The sequence below is a fragment of the Lissotriton helveticus genome, chromosome 5_1 (genome assembly GCF_964261635.1).
Source record: "Lissotriton helveticus chromosome 5_1, aLisHel1.1, whole genome shotgun sequence".
Lineage (NCBI taxonomy): Eukaryota > Metazoa > Chordata > Amphibia > Caudata > Salamandridae > Lissotriton > Lissotriton helveticus.
Genome location: NC_136065.1, coordinates 1,014,122,457 through 1,014,145,897, shown reverse-complemented (window position 1 = coordinate 1,014,145,897; position 23,441 = coordinate 1,014,122,457). Strand labels below are relative to the sequence as shown.

The window sequence follows — 23,441 nt, the reverse complement described above, 5'->3', positions numbered from 1 at the left end:
CAGAAACCAACCAATAAAATACCAGCTGTTATGCTATGGGAATGCAATATCAGGTCTAGCTTAGCACATTGGGCTGTTATGTGTGAGAAAGACTAACCAGTCTTTCTCTAAATGCCAGTATGTGTCAGTCATGATAGGAGGAAGTCAACCCTCATCTATGATTTGTTTAGGCAGTCTTTCCTAAACTGTGGGTCACCACCACTGGTGAGTCGGGAGCTGATTTTTTGTTACTCGCATAAGTCCAAGCAAAAAAAAAAAAAAAGAATACCGATAAAATTCTGTATTTATCTTATCATTTTATTTTATTGTTCAGTTAATTAAAACCTTAGCAAAAATGTCCATTATCGGTCTTAAGCACATTTAAAATGTAATCATTGAATAAGGTCAGATACAACACATTTCCTTATCATCTCAGCTTAAATTAAAATTTTGATCATTGAATTTAGTCATCTCTTTAAAACCTAATACTTGTAATTAAATGAATAACTGAAAATTAGTAAAAAAAATAAAACAAAATCTTAGTTTTTACATTGCGTTCACAAGTTTTTCAAAGATCTGCAAGAACTTTACGATCTTGCAATTAGTTTGTGGTGACGTTGCGTCCAGACAGCCAATTACTGCAGTCCTACAAGTTCGTAGTTTCCTTGCCAGGAATATGTTCCTTAGAAAGCGCCTTCGCTCCGTTGTCAATGGTTTGCAGATACATATTATATGAATAAGATCTTCTTTTACATGCCCACAGAGGCGGCAAGAGACGGATTCTGTATGTTTCCAGGCTGGCTCGTCGGCCAATGTTGGAAATTTGCCGAACCTCAATGCCATCAGCTTTCTTTTGATAAAGACAGAGTATGTTGCGTCCAGATAAGCCGCTGGGGTTAAGGATCTGTAACTATTGATCAGGGTCCAAGAGTGTGAGCGATGTGAGAAAATGCTTTTGTCCATAATCAGAGAGTGAAGTTTTACGGCCTTATTTAGTGCCTGTTTGAATGATGTAAATGGCAAGTTTTTGTCCCAAAGATTAGCGGTGCATGTTATCTCCAATGCACTAGTCAGATATTTGTTTGCTTCTGATTTTTTTTGAGTTTCTAATTCCTGCCATAAATATCTGTTCAAATTATTAGCTGTGGCTTTCTTTTTGATCCGATACCACTCCTTTAGGCATGAGTAAAGCCGTCCCAAGCTTTCATTCTTTAGTCCAAACTCTAAGCGAATTTGTGCTGGTGAAGCAGAGTTCGGCAGTTGTAGTACCTGTTTGTAAATTTTGGTAATTAAACTGTTTAGCAGAACGGAGTCCTTGCCATTCATTGCTACGCTAGCGTAGGCTAGGGTTGGAAGAGCTTTGTTGGCAATCACCGTAAGTAAAGGTTTTAAGGAAGGACCTTCCAGCTTTTTCGATAGAGTACTAAGTGCAGATGTTAAGGCTCTTGATCTATATGTTAAATAAGTTTTCTGGGCCTTTAAAGTGAGCTTGTCGTCGATGTAATATCCCAAATATTTGTAACTTGTCACCCTTTCCAGCTGTTGTCCTTCTAGCCAAACATTGTGCGACGTTATATGCCGATTGGTAATTAGCATTGTTTTAGATTTCGAGAAATTAAGAGCCAAATTATTTGCAGACAGAAAAGCTGATAGAACCGATCGCTGTCTTGATAAGCCAACCTTTGTCTGACTCATGAGGACGATATCGTCAGCGTAAGCCAGATGTGTCAATTGTAGGTCGCCTAATTTTGGCGGGTGGGCGTTACATCCGTTTAGCTTTGCTGAGAGGTCCGAAATGAATAGATTAAACGGATGCGGAGCCAGGACGCATCCCTGTTTTAAGCCACATGTTGTACGCACTTTTTTTGATAGTCGTGACCCATCCCCTAGCCTTACTTGCGTCCAGGTGTCGGAGTAAAATAGCAGCAGACCCATTAGTAAGTTTTCAGGAATCATCCAGGCTCTTAATTTCGCCCATAATAGGTTCCTGTCCACACTATCGAAGGCTGCTTGGAGGTCAATGAAGCACAAGTTCAGATCCTGTTTGATGCGCTTACATTTTTCCGCGATCATGGAGATGGATAAAATATTTGTTATAGTTCCGATCCCTTCTCTGAATCCTGTTTGGTTAAGTGGGATCAAGTCATTCTCTCCTGACCATTTTACCAGATCAACTAATAATAGCGATGCAAAGTATTTGGCTTCCACGTCCTGCAGGGCGATTAATCTGTAGTTAGCAGGGTTGGATCTCTCCCCGCCCTTATATATTGGCATTGTGATGGAACAGTGCCAGCTCTCGGGCACTAGGTTGTATGTTTGAATGTCTGCAAAGAGTTTCTCAAGCAATGGACTCCAGTATTCCGGTGCATGTTTGAAAGCAGCTTGCGGTATGCCGTTTGGCCCAGGGGCCCCGTTACTTTTGCCCCTCTTGATTATTTTCGTTATCTCCTCAACGGATTTTTTTCCGTATGATGCGACAGAAGTTGGGTATTTAGGCTGGCTAGTAATTGGTGATTGACTGGTGTAGGCATCTTCCAGTGTCCTTATTTGTTGATACGATGATAGCTGTGTATTCCCGATGGCTGTTGCTCGGTGAACTTTAAACTTGGAGGAGAGGAAGGTGACCCATTCGGATTCCTGGACATTTGAGGTCAATACATTGCGCGGTCTTGTTAGTTCGTTTACAATTGTCCAGAATTTGTTCGAATTCGAGAGCTTTGAGCTAAACAGCAGATTAGTCCAGAAAATGTCGTTAGCCTTCCTTTTGTGTTCCCAGACCATCTTTTTATATAGTCGTCTTTGCGCGTAAAAAGTGTCCCAATGCTGCGCATCTTTATCCTGCATCTGTAGCTTCTTTTGAGTTCTTCGCAAAGTCCTCTTTAGTTCTAGTAGTGTTTTCGGTAGTTTACTGTTGAGCCTTACTGTTTTGGCCTGTTTACCCGGTAATTTCATTTTTGTCATCAATTTATCCAGAAAAAGATTCCATGCCTGGATATTATTCTTTGGCTCGTCACCCACATCTTTCATTGTGGCCTTTATTGTTGAAAACCAGACCGTTTTGTTTGCTTCCGACCAATTAATGCGCTTTTGGTTAATTGTGCTTAGGTGACCCTCCAGTATATGTGATGGTTGGAATCTTTCCGTACGGAGGTTAAATTTTATGTGCTGCATCGCATGGTCACTCAAGGGCGTGTATTCAATGTAGAAGGATTCTACTAAATGAATTAATGGTAGGCTTACAGCTGTGTAATCCAACGTTGAATGAGAATGTGGACCATAGTAAGTTTTTTTCGGAGGACGATCTTCGTTGGTCCTGCCATTCAAATGAAGAGCTATATTGTTATAATCATTTTGGTGATCACTATTTGCATAAAACTGCTCAGCCTAGAAATGTTTTATCTTATAACCAATGGGAACATTGTCCAACTCCGCCAAAAGGCAGCTCGAAAACATTTTATGAGAAATTCCAATACTTCTCAGGGTTTAACAACAGTGATCCGGAAACGTTTTATTTTAAAATGTTAAATAAGACAGGAATGAAAACAATGTTGACAAATACTATATTGATTTATTCTGAAAAACTTTATGACAAAATGTCTACATTTGGTTTCGAATTTTGGAAAAACAACATTGAAACAAAAACCATCTGGGGTACCAAAGATTGGCAGGTACAAGGCCTAGAAGCATTATTTAGGGCCTGCATGATCCCAGAACAAATGATATTTCTGAATGATACAATTCATCAAACAACTTGTCTTGGCCTAGCTAAGATAAAAGACTTAAATAAACCGTCTATTCCAAAGCCAACACCTGACAGTAATAGCACTACATGTGTCGAGATAGACGTATCCCATATTTTACACCAAAACAGAACACATCCTGATTGGAAAAAATGGTTGATCTGGCCCACAGACACAAATAACTGTCAAGATAGATTCCTGAACAAAACACAGGGGTTCAAAATGACCAGGCCAGACCCAAGATACTCCCAGAGACAACAACCAGGGATAGTTACAACATACAGTGTAGGGAAACTATGCCTCGAATGGCTACAAAAATCCACACTGGCAGAAATTAAGCAACACTTGACTTTACTTAAAGACGGTGCTGACTTGCGTGATTTCATACTGGGACCACGCAAACAGCGTCAAAAACGTTTCATAGCGGCCGGTATATAGGCTGCATACAACGAGGCTTGGAAAGTAACACAAATTGAAACAGCAGAAAAAATACGAGAAATTGATCGTATTAATTTGGAAAAATCACTTTCTGTTGTGGACAATGGGTTAACAACTCTGTCCTCCAGAATATATTCACTGGACAGTATTGTATCATCTGCTATTGATATAATAGAGCAGGACTTGCTAATGCTACAACATGGTCAGTCCCAATTACGTTCTATTGTACAGCTTGGCTGGACGTTGCAAAATCTGCGTTCAGGCTACGTGCCATGGCGTTTAATCAACACCACGTCATTATTCTCTATCTTTAACCTTACTGATAAACAAATCAGTTTGGCACAAAAAGGAGCAGACTATACGATTCTGAGCATTGAAAAACTTGAGAGATTACCATTGACAATGTCAGAAAGACCTGTCATTGAATGGATAATACACTGAATAATTACAATTCCGATAACAACTTTCCAGTTTAAATATTGCCAAGAGTATATACCAGCGGGCCAGTATGAAAGGTTGGGTAAAGGATACATCAAGTCAACATGGAAATTACCGTATACACACAAATGTTATAGTGAAAAGAAAAAGGAGGTATTTCTTAGTGGTAACAATTGTAAAAAATCACTAAGCGGTACACTTCTGTGTCGAGGTATTAACTTGCATGGAGCCTGCGAAGGGTCTTCGAATAACCTTTCATGTCACCTGCACGGCACTCCTGCAACACAGATAGAGCCATTCTTTAGACAGCTTTCCAACGGCAGCTATGTTCTAATACTTGACTACAGCTGTTGGGGCATGGTGCCAGGAAAAGCCTATCTCGTGAGCGTTAGTTCCATGGTCACTTGCTGTATGAAAGTATTGTATCCAAACAGCAATCCAGACATGGAGGCGGCAATATGGCCTTATTTTAATATCTCTTCTATTCGAATTGATACTTTAAGCAGAATGAAGTCTATTATTTTACAGACAACGGTGCCTTTGACCTCGTCTAAAGAAACGTATGATCTGCAGGTTGCAAGGACAACGGCAGAGATACATTCCTTATTATCAACAAATTGCCCCGTGCATTTCGTAGAAATATTGAGCCAAATCTTAAACATATCAGATACCAGTGGCATCGCACATGTATTTAAGACAATTTTTTCGAGACTGTTAACACCCTTTGAAACAGTTCTGGGCATCTTTCCGAATTCTGTCCATTCTCTCTTTGGCGGCCTACCTCTACTTTTGGGACTCGTAGCAGGAATTTTATTTTTGATCCTTCTGCTCCGAAATGGCAAGCCAAGCCACAGACAAGACTCCAGCAACGATGGAAGAAACGATCCTAGCTATACGCTATCGGGACCGCATCACTAAAGTCCTCGGATTAGTCCTAAGAGATCTGAATATGACCTGGTTTCTTTCATTCAGACCAATCTGGCAAAATTGCATCTTACCTGTGCTTCGATGTATGCTATGCGGAGAAGAATGCGTGTTGGACGTCTGTCTTACACTACCATCAGCAGTACCAATGGATACAGATACTTTGCTAAGTCCTGTAACGGCTCATGCATCGTGTTGTCCCCAGCGGCTACCTATTCTGATGACGGCATTCGTTGAGACTTCACCACTACGAGTATGTGGCAGTGGAGTACGAGATGAGAGCAGCATCACACAGGTACAACCTTCTGTGAGCATTGCTGATCCTGACATCGATGATAGCAATCATTCTCACACATGCACTGTTTCTGCATTTTCAAACTTGGTCGAACTTTCACCTGATGTTGTAGACCAATTTTTTGCGAGTCAGTCTGATATGATGTTCTCCCCTGAACAACGGGAATAACTTTGTAAACAACGAGCACACAGCGTTCCCTGAACTCTGAATTCGGCCTTCAGCTTTGATAAACAAAAGCTACTGAAAACATTTGGAACTATTTTTTCCCCTAAAAGCGAAAAAAAAAATGTTTCACTTCCAAAATATTTACCCTTTTCTGGCACAAAGTACTCTGCTTAAAGTAGAACTATTCTTAGAGAACAGAGCTTCTATTTTAGGAACTCTAGAGACAATATTTTACCTCAGCCTCTAGCACATGTACAGCATTTGTATTAATATGTGAAGGAATGGTCTCAACCTTCTTTTCTGTATTCAGAGCCATTTCATGTGTAATTTTCGCAATTCAGTCAGCTGATATATATATGCACTTAACTGAATGATACAACTGCTTGAAAAGCGTACAGTACCAATACTCATTATCGTGTATTTGCCATATACCATTTCATTTTTAATTTTTTTTTTTTTTTTAAAACCTTTATTATCACTTCACATAAATACAAGCATGGGCCTACAACCATCCCGGCCGGCCGCTAATCAATTCGTAAGGTAAACAAAGCAATATAAGACGAAACAGCGGTCCATAAGCCGGGGACAGGTAAGTATCCAGGATACGACTCGTATTTAAGCGTACAGCGTGATAAGCAGGATTTAAGAAGGTTAATTTTACAATGAAGAAAAATAAAACAGAAAAAATATCAGAAGAAGTGCCAGACGGTCACACATGATCCTGCAATAGCAACATGAAACAGAAAGCCGCAATGAGTGCGAATACACTTGAGGACACGGGGGCAAGGCATACGAATCAGGATAAATGTAAACAACACATACACGTCATGTCGAATCAGCACCCCAGCCCTTAAAAACAAAACAGATTGTAGGAAACATGAAGACGACGACACCTAGAAAAAGAAAAAGCAAAGGGCCATAGAGACAAAGGAAGGACAAATAAACAACCCTCTTCTCCCTACCCCCCACCCTGCACCCCTGCTGAAGGCTACGGCCTACCCCCCCCCCCCAGCAGCGTGCCTATCGCCCTAAAGAAGAGACCCGAAATATAGAATAAAAAGGAAGAAAAAGGAAAGGAAAAAATATGGAGAAGGGCCATCGATCAGACCACCCGGGCCCCCCCTCACCTATCGCGCACAATATACATCAGAAGCAAAGTCAGAATAGCCACAATAAGCAAGAATCATAAAGTCAATCGGTAACATCCCCGTGGAGTGTCCCTCAAAATATCGTCGGCCAACAACGTGTTCCATCATATCCTAAACGATATCATCCCTGGCCTTCTCTATCAACCGTACCCACAGACGGCCATTCATCAATCGGTATACAGTACAGTGTGGTGGGTCCAACCGAACCGGGCGGTCCGGGAAGCGCCAATGCTCCATGGGACTGTAGCCCCCAAATCCCAGCCAAGTACGCATGGCGAAACTCCGTCTGTGGCAGTACCGATACCGGAAACATCCCCCAGGCAGAACACAGTCTCACCAGCCAGGAGGAGAAGGTCACACAATCCGACAATTGTTGAAACGCCGCCGGGGCAACCCAAACTATGGATCGATGTTGTTTCTTCCGCCGCCGTACAGATAAGGGCCCCGACGAGTCACTCCCAAACACAACAGAGCAATCCAAAGCGGTGTCACGGACCGGGTCTATCGGCGTCTCCACAAACGTAGGCGCAGCTAGAACGTTCATCACTGACGCAAAGGCGGGCACATCGGCGCTTCCTTGTGATTCATCTCTACCCATGTGGAGCGGTGGGACAACAATGGCGGCCATCCTCCTTCCCAGATCACGGGCGTCCCGGATCAGGGTCTTATGCAGAGTTGTTAACGCAGCCAAAACATCTCTGGACGTGGGCTCTCTCTCGTGTCGCCAGACCCCAGGACTCTCTCGCATAGCGGCTTCTCTGCTCGGGTGAGGTGTGTGTACAAGGGTGCTCTCCGCCATCTTAGCTGTTCCGGCCTTGTCCTTCTCCACCTCACCTCGGGACCGGGTCTCACATCAGGGAGGAACAGGATTCACAACGGGAATCTCACAAGCCAAGGCGGGTTTCTCAGCGGAGAGTCACCAAAAGGCTAAAAACTCCGCCGCACCCTGGGGGCCGCACGCTGACTCCGGGCATAGTCGGTAATGGACCCGGATACAACACCGGAATGGGGGGCTAAGAATCATGCACCTCCCTCGACCCAGCTGCATCACACTCCCCTCATGGTTCTCCGCCAGTTGGGCTGGGTCGGCACTGTCGCCATCGGCAATCAGGTCTTCAGTTCCCTCCGGCCGAGTCCTCACCATCACCAGAGGCCGCTGTTGTTGCAGTCGCGGCCGGCCACTCTCCGCACTCGAGACCCCGGTCCCAGCTCCGTGAAGGCCTCAAAACAGTCGGGGACACTCCAACGGGTCTGCAGCAAGCAAAAGACTCAGGAGCAAGCGGTAAGTGAAAGTGATCCTTCGCCTATATGTAGATGCCGTTGCAGCGCAGGATAAGTGCCAGGATGTATGTGCGGGGTGAGGAGGCTCACGGAGCCGAGCGGTTACGCAGCCATCTCGATCGCCATCTTGGCTCCTCCCCCATATACCATTTCAAATGCGATTATGTATTTTGGGGTGGGTTGGAAAACACACATGCATCGTTATATGTTTACTATTGCTTAGTTTTAGTAATGATGGACATTAGATCGTGGAGTGGGTGTTGTATTTCTATCTAGGACCCTAATTCGATATTCCCAATTTATGCCCTTGTATGGCTATAATAAATAATATCCTTATAAAGGCATAAGAATCATATCCATATTTAGTCGTAGCCCATGCAGTCCAAATTAAGCAAGGCTACTTCCCCAGACTCCTAGAGAGTACAACGCGTTCTTTAAACAAAACATACCTCCAGCAACCTGGGAATTCCCCATGCTTCTGTTTTGATTTGTCCTAGAACTCCTGCGAGCACTGAAAGAATGGCCAGTTCTTAGTGAAATCTTTTATTGACGTCTTTTGTCCAACCTTACTTCAAACCCGGCACCTTTCAGGTATAAATATACCAACGTTGCCTTAAGCAAACACACGGTGGTTTGGAGCAGTGCCCGAGAGCCCAGCTGATGCGAGAGGCCACGGAAGCCGCCTCTCCCTTTTGACGCACTGAGAAAGACGCTGTCTTTTTCTCCAGCCGAGAAGATTCCAGCTCTGGTGTTTCCAGCCACTTTTGCGGGTTTCTGGGAGATCGAGTCCTGAAGAGAGAGATACAAGACCTCCCACATTCTATTACCAAGGTACGGAGCTGACTAAACCCTTGAGAGAATTCTTGATTCAGATTATTGGCAAAACCAACTTAACTTAAACTGCTACTTACTTACTCCTTCCCACGTATTAGGCTTAGGTCAGGTACACCGGGGTAGGCGTATTTAGAAGCACCAGTTGAGTACGTTAGTCAATGTTTTATGTATGTATATATTTTATCCATTTTAAAGTATCATATGGCTAAGAAACCATATCAATGCTTTTACAGTATTATTTCATAATACTACTTTTACTGTACGCACTTTACTTCATGTTAAGTATTGCAATTGTGGCAATTCATCTCTCTTGCATGAGAAAGAAGACTGCTCAATAAATAACACCTTTTATTGAAATCGCCCGTCTCTCTATTTCTCTGCACTCTGGTGAAACTAAGTATGCACGATTGACTGAGTAAAATAGCTGTCTATTGTTTTCACACACCTCTAGAGATACACTCTTAGTCTGAGGGAGCAAAGTTGTCATGTTATATGGTTGTCAGAAGCTAATCCCTTCTTGTCTAAATCCGGAGAGTTAACTCTTTCCTGAACATTCGAGAAGGTTTCTAGTGACCTCTGAGCTAGCTGGCGAAACTAATTAAGTCTAATATAGTCAGTAGAGACCTAGTCGGCCTCAGTCTTACGTCTACACTGCTGTTTATATTATTCCAATGCGCAGAGCCTATTGGGAATATAGGAACTACACTACAGTGCAAAAGTATCCTCCTCTTCCTTGCACTGGGGAAAACCTCCCCGTTCTCATCTTCTAGAGCTTCTATATAGTTCATGAAGTACTCTCTCCAGTCCTCCCACTTCATTTGGGGCTTTCCCGGCTTGGGTAAAAACGGGATCGGCGTCGTGAGTGAAGACGCCTGCGCACTCATTTCGGCGCGTCTTTATGGTTCTACCCCTGAACCTCTCGGGCTGCCCGGCGCGTTTGCGATCTCACCTTGCGCTTGGGTCGGTCGGGGTCCTTCTGCGCCCCCTTCTCTGTGTCTTGTTGGCTCCGCCAGGGCCTCTGTGGGGTGCGGGTACTTCCCTGTATTCGCCTCCCTCGGTGTCCGTCCTCTGTCTCAGTTTATTCGCCCTCGGGTCTCCCTGCTGGTTAGTTTCCTTGCTGCACTTTCTTGCTGTATGGTACCACTGCCTCTGGTACCTTGATATCTTGGTGCAGCTCTCCTCCTTTCCTCGCGCCTCTGCCACGCTCCCCCGCTGTATTGTCTCTCTTGTACTGTCTGTGGCTCCTCGTGGTGGGCCTCTGGCTTGTGCCTGTGCCTCTCTGTGCCCTTGTGGGGTCTTAACACCTTCAGTGCGGCGTGTATTTTCGCGCTGTGCTGAAGATTCTAATGAGCCTACCAGCTCATGACGGAACGGTTCCGTCATGATCACAGGCCAACCGACGCTCATGACGGAACCGTTCCGTCATGAGCATCGAAGGGGTTAATAGTCTTTCCTGGTGATCGTTCCATTTTTTATGGGCATCCCACCCTCGTGGCCACTGTAATGAGGCTAGTGTGCCTACTAATGATCACCATGGAGGCAGGTGTTCACAGATAAAGTCTTTATTATCTTTACTTCAATCGCGGGAGAGCGCCGGGCGTCCAGCGTTCTTCGATACCTTTCCTCTCTGAGCACATGCGCAGTCGCACCCAAGATGGCGGTCATGCACGCTACGTCATTACGTAGCGCGCGTTAACTAGAGCGCGACTCTACAAGTCCCAACCCATCAACTTTGGAGCGCAGAGTTCCCAACCCAACTGCCTCTGACAGCGGTGCATCAGAAGCTGTGTTCCAGAGGTAGGAGCTAAGATCTGTCATGATCTTGCAATGCTTACGCCTTTGCAAAAATCATTAGAAGCATATGGGCGGCTTGTTCTCCTTAGAACATTGGGCTTTATTTCACCTGCAGTAAAGTGTCCCTTAAAATACTCCTCAGAAGGCAGTGCAAAGTTACACATACATACAGACCTGATTCAGGCGGGAGAGTCACCATTTTTATAAGGCCAAGAATAGTTTCAGATTAGCTGTCTCCCGTCTAAAATCGACAGTTTCAATGGTATCGCCCTCTTTAGAAATGTTGGCATGTATAAATACATAAGCACAACGAAAAGATGGAAATGTATCAGAAACCTTGGCACCTATGAAAACGCATTTACATTTTTTAAATTTAAAGCAACACTTTTTTTTATTGTTTTAGCTGTGTGTATATATAACATGATTAATCACAGTAATAACCTAGTTATGTATACTTAACGTTTGTACTTACCATTCCTAAAATGGTCGCCAGGAGTCTGGAGCACGCAGTTTGGTCACCCGTAGCCGCCATCCAAGTTCAGCCCACCGATTGCGTCACCATGAAAACGTCATGACGGCTTCAGCTGTTCAAAAATATAGCTACGAATTTACACTTCAACCAAGAAAACATCACAGCCTTTCAGTCACGTGTACTCCTGAAGCACGGTCGAGAGTCCGTACCCCGCCCAGTGGCACGAAATATTGCGGTCTCGTGAAATTATGGCTTCGAAGCGATCAAGTCAAGGTGAGCTCTGTTTTTGATTTGCCTTTGTCTGAGAGATCTCAATCGTGCTGTCAGTTATGTAGAGTTTTAACGTCCTTTCATAACTGCGTTCGGACTTAATAGACCCTTCATTTTGCTTGAGGTTTATCCGTTTTTGAAACATAAGCCTAAAAATCTTTTATTAATGATTTATTGCGTTCCAAAGGTTTAATTTCATGATTGTTCTTATGAAGTTTTTAGTTATACACTATAAACCATTATACAAATGAAACGGGTGTAAAACTCACGGGTGATCCCTGAAAGCAACTTATTACGTCCACTAGACTCCTATAGTCGCGGGTATAAATTGGCTTTGTAGGTTCTACAAGAAGCCAAAGTACCCAGAGCCAACAAATGAACTGCACCTTGCAATGGTATTTCATTCTGTACCGACTATGTAGCATATCTTACAATATAAAGAGTGAAAGATTGGTATGAAGGAAATATGTATTTCTGAAATGTACACCAGATACTGAGTGGTTATTTGTAAGTCTGAATTAATTAATTAATTTTATTTATAAAGTTTATATAGCGCGAACAAGATCCCGAAGGATATCAGAGCGCTTTACAATAAGTTGGGAGAGGGGAACAATATGAAGTAAACACCACAGTTGTGAAAAAAACCCAACATAAAAACAGTACTAAACAGTAAACAATGGGCATGCCTGTACTAGCTTCCGAGTCAGAGGGCTTTTTGTAAAATGCCTTTTTCTTTCTTGCACACTGGGTTACATTTGAGCCACAAATTCAGAGAAATCCAATTGGTAATCAGTAATGTTCTACTATTCTGTATTCCTATAAGTCGCCCTTATAAAAACGGTACCCCACTTGTGTGGCTGGGCCTAACTTCTGTGAAACCAAACATTCCAAAATGCGGTCTTTTCAATGTAGGTAGCTGCAGATTTAAGGCCCTAGCTCAGCGCCACAAAGGGAAACCTACAATTATCAACTATCCAGCATTCCCCCACTTCTCCTGATAAAAACGGAACCTCACTTGTACGTGTGGGCCTAGCACCTGCAACAGGAAAAGGCACAATACTCAACATGGACAGATCAAATTTTTCCACTGAGCACCAGCCCTTTTTTTTACAATTTGGGTAGATGTGGATTTTAGGCTCTGGCTCAGCTGGCACCTAGGGAAACCTTCTAAACCTGCATATTTCTGAAAACTAGATACCAGGCGGAGTCCAGCGTGGCATAACTTGTGTGGCTCTCATCAGGTGTTCTTACCCAGAAGCACTTACAAACCTCAAACCTTGGTTAACAACACACATTTTCCTCACACTTCTTTAAGGAAAACCACAAAATTTGGCTAAAATAATGCATTTTCCTTGCATTTCTGTGATTGAAAGTACTGTAATCCGCAGGGATTCATTCAATTCCTACCATCTAGTGTTGCCCCCATTTGCCCCTATTAAAAATTCTACTCTACTTTGACTGGTCCTACAGCCTGCAACAGGAACGGATCAAACTAGGGTCAATGGGAGTCCTGAGTTTTGCAGAGCATTGTGGGTAAGAAAGCCTTGTGGCATCCACTCTAGGCACAAAACCCTGGACCTCCCCTTTGGCTGTCTAGTTTTCAGAAATGTCTCAGTTTGGTAGGTTTCCCTTGGTGGCTGCGCAACCGAGGATCAAATACCGCAACTGTCCCTATTGCTGACAATTTTTTTCTCTCTTCAGTTCCATGTTGCATTTTGGGGCACTAGCCCAGCCACACAAGTAGCGTAGCATTCAGTGGGTCAAGAGGGAAAAAACTGGGTGAATCCTTCAGATTTCAGGTTTACTTCATAAAAATGCAAGAAAAATGCACAATTTTAGGCAAGATGCACGATTTTAGGCAAAGTTTGAGGTTTTCGGGACATTGTGGGTAGGAAATGTCTAGGTTTGGTAAGTTTCCCCAGGGGGCTGCCTTTCTTATTCTGAAAATGTGCAGCTGCTTAGCATGTCGCGTAGAGCGATATTGGGATTTAGCCCCTCTCCTACTGGTGTGTATGGAAGAACAACACCTAAAAGTATTGAAATTACATCTCTTTCCATAGGGTTGGGGATTCTTTATTCCCCAGGGGAGCAAAAAGACTGGGCCAGATCCCATCCCATGTTTTTACCAAAAATTATTCTTTAACCCCCTCTTTGCACCCTAAGAGGCAGAAAGTCTGAGTTGCCCCACAAGGTGTAGGGGTATGGCCCAATGTGGAGTGGGATGCCTGCACCCCTTTGCTTTGGCCAAATGTAAAACCCCTGGTCTCTAATAGACTTTGTACCCCCCAGGGATGGATTAGAGGCATCCTCCTGAATCCGGACAAACTTCCTATCTACACCCTGGGGGGCAGAAATACTCTATTACTCCTTCAGGAGTGGGGATTTGGCTCAATGCAGGATAGGCCGCACCATCCTTTTGTTTGTTTTGCCCCATGTGGAAATCCCTAGTGTCTATTTGACTATTTTGCGGCAGAGTTTAGGTAAACATGAATGTACCCCAGGGGGTGGGAACTGAAAGACTGATGCATTCAGTCTGGTGTTGCTAGGTGAGCATACTCCCCCCCCCCCCATTTTCTTGCCTATTTTTCTGTGGTGTGTAGTGGGCTTTTTTCAACCTGGGAGCAGATCAGGGGTACATTCCATAAATTGGGTCTTGGGGGTGGGAGGGGGGACAGAAATGCTCTTGCTAATTTGGGGGGATGTGAGCTTAGCTTGATGCCTGGGAAGCTCCTCCCTCCACCCATTTTTGTAATAAACAATTACTCCCCAGAGTCTAGTTGTCTTTCTGCCCTACCACAATGAGGCAGATTGGAAATAAAGCCCTCTTATCTGCCTTCCAAGGGGGCAGAACTGATTTGTTAAATTGGGGTGGGACTTGCCTCTGTGCCTGTTGGACCAAACTCATCCATCAATGTTATGCCAAGATAACTCCCTGGGTCTGATGGGCTTTCTCCCTCACAGGGGACAGGTTGGAAGTCAAGAGCTTCCATATTTAGTGTGGGGGACAGAAAGTATTTGTTTACTTGGGAGAAGGGGGGCTCTAGGCCATTGCTATAGAAGCGCTTCCTGCCTCAAAGTATAATCTCTGATGTCTAGTGGGGGAATTCTTGCTTGGGGATCTCCCTCCTGAAACGATCACCAAGAATGGATCCATTGGGACTACCACCCTTCTTTATTATAAACAAAAATAGCTCCTTGAGTGTAGTGGCTTTTTTGCAAATTGGAGGTAATAACCTATCTGCAGTGGACGAGGCAGAAAGATTTTAGGTGGTTTGCTCCATCACTCCTAAACAGTTCCTTAATTTCTAGTGAGCGTTCTGTCTTTCTGGGGTAAGGCGGGATTGGCAGATTGAAGGTAATTTCCTTATATCTGCCTCCAAGGTAGCAGAAATACTTTTTGGCTCGGTGGTGGGGGCACAAGCACCATTGCCAAGGTGGCCTCCCCTTCTTCAGAACAACCCCCAGGAGTCTACTGAGCTTTCTGTTACCCCCAGGGGCAGATTGGAGGTACTGGCCTCCTATCTGCCCCCCAGAGAGGGTGGCAGAAAGACTTCGAGTTAATTGGGAGTTGAAGGCTCATCCCTATGCCTGGGCTGGCCATCTCCACCTCATTTTGAAATAGAAATAAAAAAAAACTTCTCTGTGGTTTAGTGGGCTTTCTGCAACCTCTGGGGCAGATTGATGGTAACAACCCCGTCCTTTTTTTAAATTAAAAGAAACTCTGTGGAATCTAGCAGACTTTCTGCTACCCCTCTCCAAGGGCAGTTTGGAGGTAATGACCTCTTATCCCGGTTGGGGGGCAGGAAAACGTATGTGGCTGGAGGAAGGGATGCACTATGCAATTGCTAGGGAAGTGCTCCCTTCCCCAAAATGTAATCCCTGGTGTCTAGTGGGTACATCCCTGCTTGGGGATTGCCCTACCACAGTGGTCACCAAGCACGGATCCACTAGTTCTACCCCCACCCCTTTTCAATAAAACAAATAGCCAATTTATTGGGGGAATAGCGGGCTTTCTTCCACCCCCTGGAACATATTGGAGGTAATAACCTCCTATCTGTGCCCGAAGGTGCAGAAAGAGTTTCTGGCCGGGAGGAGCATTAGCCCATTGTTGGGGGCTCACCCACTCCAAAACAACTAACTCCCTATGGTGGTCTAGTGGGCTTTCTGCTGCCCCCACCCGGTAGCAGATTGGAGGTAATTTCCTAGTATATCCCCGGGGGGTGGGGGGGCTATGGGGGGGGGCAGAAAGACCTTTTGGCTTGGTGAAGGGGTGCCATCTAGCACCATTATTAGGGGCCGCTGCCTCTAACAATTTCCTGGAGTCTAATGGGATTTCTACACTTCCAGGGGCATTTGGAAGGTAAGACCTCCTCTCTGCCCCAGTGGACAGAAAGACTGGGGATCGGGTTTGCCTCCCACATTTGTGAATTAAAAAAGAACTCTGCTGGGTATATTGATCTGTCTGCAGCCCCCAAAAACCCCCTCCCCGGGGATGAGATTGGAAGTACAAACCTCCTATCTGCCCCTGGAAAAACTGTTTGAGATATTTGGAGTATGGGGACCCAGCCCAAAGCTTATGTCGGTTTTGTTATTTACTAAACAAATCCCTGATGCCTCGTGCCCCCCCCCCAAGAGGGGCATATTGGAGATAATAAACTGCTTTCTGCGGAAAGACTTATCTTGCTGGGGGAGAGGGGGAGCATTAGCTCCTTGATGTGGGCGGCCTTCTCTCACACCCTTATCCTTGGTGTCAAATGGTTGGATTACTGCTTGGGGGTTGCCCTCCTGCGGCAGTCCCCAAGCAGGGATCCGCTGAGAAGACATATCTTGAGGTATAGCAGATTCTCTCCTTTCCAATGGTACATCCTAGATGCAATTTGGTGCCCGAGGGGCTGAGATATGCCCCTGAGCACCGATAAAGTTAAGTGATCTGATTGGCTCATTTTACTTTCAATGTCACTGAAATAAAGTCAGCGTGCCATGTGCACTGATAATCATTTCACCCGTAAAAAAGGCTATCCAACCTCCCCCACCCCCAGCACCTCTTGTACTATTTAGACCACAGTCCTAAATATAAGCTTTGTTCTACTGACAAATGAGTGAGCGTATAGATTCTAGCTCGACTACAGGGAGAGGGGTTTACAGGACTGAAAAATAGGTCCTCAATCGTGACCGCATTCAAGCATGGGTAGTTTTGTTTTTGCATCCGGAGCTGGACATAAGATAGTTGGGGATATAAAGGGAGAAAAGCTTTGGAATAGTCTTCAGTTGTGAAGTAAATCTGGGTGTCATTGGAATCCATTTTAAAGCCAATGTTACGTGAGTCAAGAATCCACATGCAAGTTGAATAGTATAGGTGACAGTGCTGAATATTGAGGTGCCCATGTTTGATGTTGGCCTTTTTGGTAGAGGAAATGGTCCAGTTTGACTTGTAATTTAGAAGAAATGATGTTTCTCACCTTAACGCCTAGTCACCAATATTTATGACTGTTGCCAAGCTTTTGAAGAGTATATTGTGGTTAATGGTGTCATGCCACAGAAAGGTCTTAAAAAATCAAATAAAACACTTGCTAGCATTGTTCTTTTATTTTTACCAGGACAGTATGAGCACTTCTCTACAGATAGCATATATTTAGAGATAAAGACCCACTATGTAGAAGATCTCTGTAAAATATTGTGAAAATGTCAGGTCGAGTGTGGACCTTATTGGCAGCAATTTCTGCATTAACCTGGACATTACTGAAGTATTTGAGGAATAAACTAGAAAAAAACATTGTTCCTATGAGTCCTTTGCACACGTCTACTTTGGGAGCTAAAGGCTACAATAGGCATCTTTGATAATTACCATGAGGTGTGCAGTATTTCTAAGACACCTGCATATATTACCACACTAGCTCATGGAACTTCCCATAGCTGTTTGTACTGCATCTGGAAGAGGAAATGGTGTCTAATAAACACATTTTTATTACTCTGGAGCATTTACAGCATGTTCTCCTTGAAAGGCTGTGCAGTTCAACTATCCTTACTTTTATACAGAAATATACCAAATCAATAATTATATTATAATTCAAAATCTCATGGCGACTGCACTTACCCAGGAAGAGTAACATACTTATGACCGCACTAGGAAAGGTCTTACAAATCCCAGCAGTGTGAACTCAAATTCCGTTTCCATGATTTCTTGTAAAGAATTCAATATGCCTAGCCAAAATTTATTGGCATCTTCAGCTCCTCTGCACCAGCACTTCGAATCATCAAGTAGCCCAAATCTTCAACACCATGTTCCCATTTGCTTTTAACAACTGTTTCTTGGGCTGGGAGACCCTTAACTACCCAGTTCAAATCAAATCAAAGTTTATTGTTTAGTTAGTTAAAACCATAACATTTTAAAACCAGAATTTCAAAAACAAACAAAGAAACATTGGGAAGGTAAAAAACAAGTCATTGTGGTATAAGAAAAATAACAATACTTCATTTAATCTCTTCTGGTTATTCTAAAATCCATTATTAAAAGAGAAAAAGGAGAGAAAGAAAAACAAAATACATAAATAAAATAAACGAACAAATTAGAAAGATTTAAATAAAAAAAAAGAGGGAAAATACAGTACATTAAGTCCAGCCGTCTTCCTCCTTAACCAAGTTTCCAGTCTTTTACGGAGCTTAGTTGGTACTCTAAGGAATTTAATCAGACTGCCCTTCAAAGGGTGGGATCTTCCTAATATACATATCTTCTTTACATCTCTTCTGGTTGATCTAAATTCGTTATAAAAATACAGTGCAGTCTGATCACCCTTCTTCCCCTTTAATCGCGTTTCCAGTTTTTTTTTTACAGAGCTTAGTAAATGCTTTAAGGAATTTAATCAGTCTGCCATTCAGAGGTGGATCTTCCGAATTTAGGCACGCTGTTATTGCCGCTCTGCATGACCTGATTCCTCTAGCATTAAAACTTGATTTTAAGAGCTTAACTCGCTCATTATATAGTTTGTTACATAACAGATTATATGAATAAAATCTTCCTTCTGGCAGTTACACAGCCGGCATTGTTTAGGACCTATATACGCCCAGGCTGGCTGGTCTGCCAAAGATGGTAGTTTACCAAAGCGTAATGTCATTAATTGTTTTTTAACAGACATTGAGAACGGTATGCTCAAATAAGGTGCCGGAGTAAGGGACTTATAGCTATTTATCACCATCCAGGCGTGTGACCTTGTTCGGAAGATGTTTTTGTCCAGCAATGATGAATGAATTTTTGAAGCTTTATTTAATGCTTGTTTAAACGATTGGTATGGCAGGTTTTTATTTTTGATTTTGGAAAAGGTGATGGACAGAGTTTCTGAATGATGCAGAATACTCTTACCAAGTCAATAGATCATGGTTTTAATCCATCACTGTTTTTTAGCTCACTGCACCATCCCAGCTCAGAACCTGGCTATATGCAAATTAGTCTGTTCCTGTCCCAGTGCATGATGAGAACAGGGCAAACCAAACTACCAAGCCAATTCTTATACTGGGAAGGAAACAAGCTTCCGGGGACCGGTTTCTGGCATCACAGCCTTCTTCGGCCCGGCTTGCTTGAATCCTGATGGTGCAATGAGCAAGGGACTCACGTCTGAGTATACCCTCCCACACATAGTGTGGATAAAATCGATTTTGGAAAAGGTGATGGACAGAGTTTCTGAATGATGCAGAATACTCTTACCAAGTCAATAGATCATGGTTTTAATCCATCACTGTTTTTTAGCTCACTGCACCATCCCAGCTCAGAACCTGGCTATATGCAAATTAGTCTGTTCCTGTCCCAGTGCATGATGGGAACAAGGCAAACCAAACTACCAAGCCAATTCTTATACTGGGAAGGAAACAAGCTTCCGGGGACCGGTTTCTGGCATCACAGCCTTCTTCGGCCCGGCTTGCTTGAATCCTGATGGTGCAATGAGCAAGGGACTCACGTCTGAGTATACCCTCCCACACATAGGGGCCGATTAGGATGGCGGACGGACGCAAGTCCGTCCGCCATCCCAGAGGTGGAGGGACCGTCCGCATGGACTGCGGAGGTCCCTCCATGCAAATCAGGATGTGACCGCCACCCTGGCGGTCACATCCTGGATATTTAACATTGCGGCGGGTGCTGCTTCAAGCAGCACCCGCCGCAATGTTAAAAGTGCATGTGTAACATTTACATGCACAAAGCGGCAGGCACCATGCGGTGCCTGCCGCTTTGTGCATGTAAATGCTGGGGGGTACCATAGGTACCCCCCATGTGCACCCCCCACCCGCCTACGCCCTGGGGGCCCGCAACGGGCCCCCAAAAGCAAAAGTACACATGCTTTTCCACGGCGGAAAAACCGCCGCGGAAAAGCATGTTTACTAATGCTTCCTAATTTGGCTGGCGGTGTCTGATAGACACTGCCAGCCAAAGGAGAGCTTTTCCGCCGCGGTTGTAATCCGACCGCGGCGGAAAAGCAGCGGACAGAATCCAAGACCCACCAGCCATCGTAATGCGGCGGTGGGTCTTTGGTGACTCCGCAGAGGATTTTCCGCCTCCTCCGGGCCGGCGGTGGCTTCCGCCGGCCCGGAGGAGGCGGAAAATCCTCTATCATAATCGGCCCCAAAGTGTGGATAAAATCGATTTTGGAAAAGGTGATGGACAGAGTTTCTGAATGATGCAGAATACTCTTACCAAGTCAATAGATCATGGTTTTAATCCATCACTGTTTTTTAGCTCACTGCACCATCCCAGCTCAGAACCTGGCTATATGCAAATTAGTCTGTTCCTGTCCCAGTGCATGATGGGAACAGGGCAAACCAAACTACCAAGCCAATTCTTATACTGGGAAGGAAAAAAGCTTCCGGGGATGGCAGGTTTTTATTCCATAACTCTGTTGTGCATGTAATTGAGAGCGATTTGAACAGGTATTGATGAAAAGGGGAAGTTTTGTCCTCGTTTACTTCCACCCAAAGTGCTCCATTGATTAGCAAAGTAGCTACATTTTGTTTCAAACGATACCATGTTTTAACTGTCGCATACATTCTGCCCAATTCTTCGTTTAGTATGCCGAATTCCAAGCGCACCTGGGCTGGGGAGGCTGACCTTTGTAGCTGAAATGTTTTTTTGTAGACAGAAGCTACCAGTTGGTTTAAAACATCTCTATCTTCTCCGTGGAAAGCGACACTCGCATACGTTATTGTTGGTAAAACTTTTGCCTTCATTACGGCAAGCAGGGGTTTATATGAAGGGCCCTTCAGTTTCTTCGCCAATAGGCTGAAGGCAAATGTAAGGGCGGTTGTTCTCTGTGCCATGTACCCTTTTTGCTCTGTGTGATTTCTTGTGTTATTGATGTAAAAACCCAGGTATTTGTATTTTTTTACCTCCTCGAGTTGGTTACCGTTAAGCCAGATTGTCTGTTTACCTCTCATTTGGTTCCCAATTACCATTGTTTTGGACTTCGATGTGTTTATTTCAAGTTTGTTCTCAGAAACGTAGGCTGACATTTCATGCACGCTTCTTTGTAGTCCAACTCTTGTGTTGCTCATTAGCACGACGTCCCAGTTATATAGTCTCGTAATTAGTTTATAATGGCTACGGCTTGTTATTATTTCGATGAGTGCCTTGTATTCAGTAGGTTCATCAAGCATAGTGTTGTAGATTTGAACGAAGGAGCGGCATAAGCATTGATACGTTAACATAGCCATTGTAGTGTACCAGCTACAATTCTGTGAAGGTTTGAAACTTCTTGTTGATGAAGAGAACACCAGTCATGGATAGATGGTTATTTTTCAAGTGTTTAATAATGCCCCTCTCAGTAGTCATTACCACTGTGGGATTATCGGCTAGTGTGATCAGTGGTGAAAACAGCCCCTCTACCCTGGTCTCAGCCCTGATCCTATCCCATGCCCATATATTACATTATAGGGACATGAGGAGCCAGTTCTGCTTCCAGATTTCAGTGTGGCGCTTTAAGAGATCATTGTGGAACCAAAAATTTTTTTTGTTTTTTTTTATAAATCTTTTTATTATTTTAAAACAACAAAAAAGGAATAGACATATCCGGTGCCATATATACATATGTGATAATAGGGTGAACAGGAACAGTAGCAGGATAGAGGTGGAGCAACAGAGGAACCCTGAGAGGCCCGCGCTAATGAATACGAAGTATGACTTGCAACATTACAATCAATAAACAGTTTAAATGCGGACCCTCAAGACCCTCCCAACCATAAAATCAAAACAGCAGAAGATTCGTGGCAACCAGACACTAGAATTTAAAAACAAAATCAGGATATTTCGCCAATATTACTAATAAAGAAAAAACTAAAAAAATGTTTGGGGAAAAAAAGGGAAAACCATATGAGCGATAACAAAAAGAAAACAAAAAACCCCATCCCCCCACCCTGCACCCCTGCAACGGCTATCGCCTAACCCCCACTAGCAGTGTGCCTGTCGCCCCAACTAACTAGGTTATAAAAGTAGAAAAGAGAAACTGTGGGGGAGGGCATTTCCATATAAGCTCCCGGTCCCCTTTCCCCCTGCCAGAGACCAGCACCCCCTATAATGAAAGGTCAATATTATCTATAATCACCAAAAAATAAATTGGGGGGGAGCCGTGATGCACCGCCCAACCTCCCGCGAGACCAACAGCCACGAATTCCACATCCATAAAGGCCGTAATACCAATTACCGTCGATCATTCTCAGCCCTGGCCCTTCCGAACCATTATGTGAACCCCTCCCATTACTTCAGCAGGAGAATCAAAGTGATAAAAGAGTCTGAATAAATGCAGTACAATACAATTCAAAGTCAGCAAGTGGCCAAGTTCTTCAGCAGCACAGGAACACTCCCTCATGAACGGATAGTCCCAATGTAGTTTCCTCTAAGATTGTAAAGTCACTAAAGAGGGAAAGGATGGAACAGAAGTCCAAGGACAATCACCCACAGGATTCTCCGGGGAGGGGACGCAAATCAGTTCTCCCAAAGTCAGCGATGATGGTAGGTATGTCAGCAAGTTCAAAACACTGGGTTCGGGATTTTCCAGACCAACCAAGGGCTGCGGCTCCTCTTGTCGCACGAGGTCCTCGTATAGAATCAAAATGTTCGTAGTTGAAATCGCAGCTTGTGGTAATACCTGAGATGTAACAGGGTCCGGTTCCACGCACTCCATCACCAATAAGCCCGTCATCATCTTGTGAATCAGGGCATCCACATGTGAATGAAATGCCCCGATGGCTGCCATTATCGTCTCCCTCTCCGTCCGGTCCATTTCTCCACGCTCAACAACAATCATATTCACTTCCCCCGGGGAGCCGGCTTCCTCGGGGGGAACGGACAGGAACGGAACGGACGGCGTCGGAGGGGACTGATCGGTTTCTGCGGCAACAATATGTATCTCGCTTGCGTGAGCGAAGACCCCGACCCACCGAACCCCAGCTGGGCCACAACGGGTCTGCGGGTCAGGGATCTCCACCCCCGGCCACTGTTGTGCCACGTCACTCCTCCCTCAATGTTGGTCAGGCAAAATGAGCGCCGTCGAGATCGGGCAAAGAAAAAACTCCACTACGGTAGACCGGACCCTGACTGCTGCTCACGGCCGATGATGTTCAACTACGACACGGGCAGATCAAAACTCGAGGCCCCCGGCTCTCCTGCTGGATTAGGCCGCAAACTT

The 23,441-nt window shown here is 44.3% G+C and overlaps 1 protein-coding gene and 1 long non-coding RNA gene across 3 annotated transcripts in view; one reads left to right on the top strand and one right to left on the bottom strand.

Moving 5' to 3' along the window:
- Positions 1-11,639, bottom strand: part of LOC144755050 (uncharacterized) — a 636,540-nt gene extending 624,901 nt beyond the window's left edge. The window contains exon 1 of one of the 2 annotated variants that reach the window (XR_013594836.1): positions 11,509-11,639. This is a non-coding gene — a long non-coding RNA (uncharacterized LOC144755050). The remainder of the gene's footprint in view (positions 1-11,508) is intronic. The other variant, XR_013594835.1, reaches the window with a different exon arrangement.
- The window catches only part of FANK1 (fibronectin type III and ankyrin repeat domains 1), a 1,467,952-nt gene continuing 1,456,125 nt past the window's right edge, over positions 11,615-23,441 (top strand). Inside the window, exon 1 of the mRNA XM_078643513.1 lies at positions 11,615-11,781. Coding sequence (XP_078499639.1) covers positions 11,757-11,781 — 25 coding nt within the window. The 5' untranslated portion in view covers positions 11,615-11,756. The remainder of the gene's footprint in view (positions 11,782-23,441) is intronic.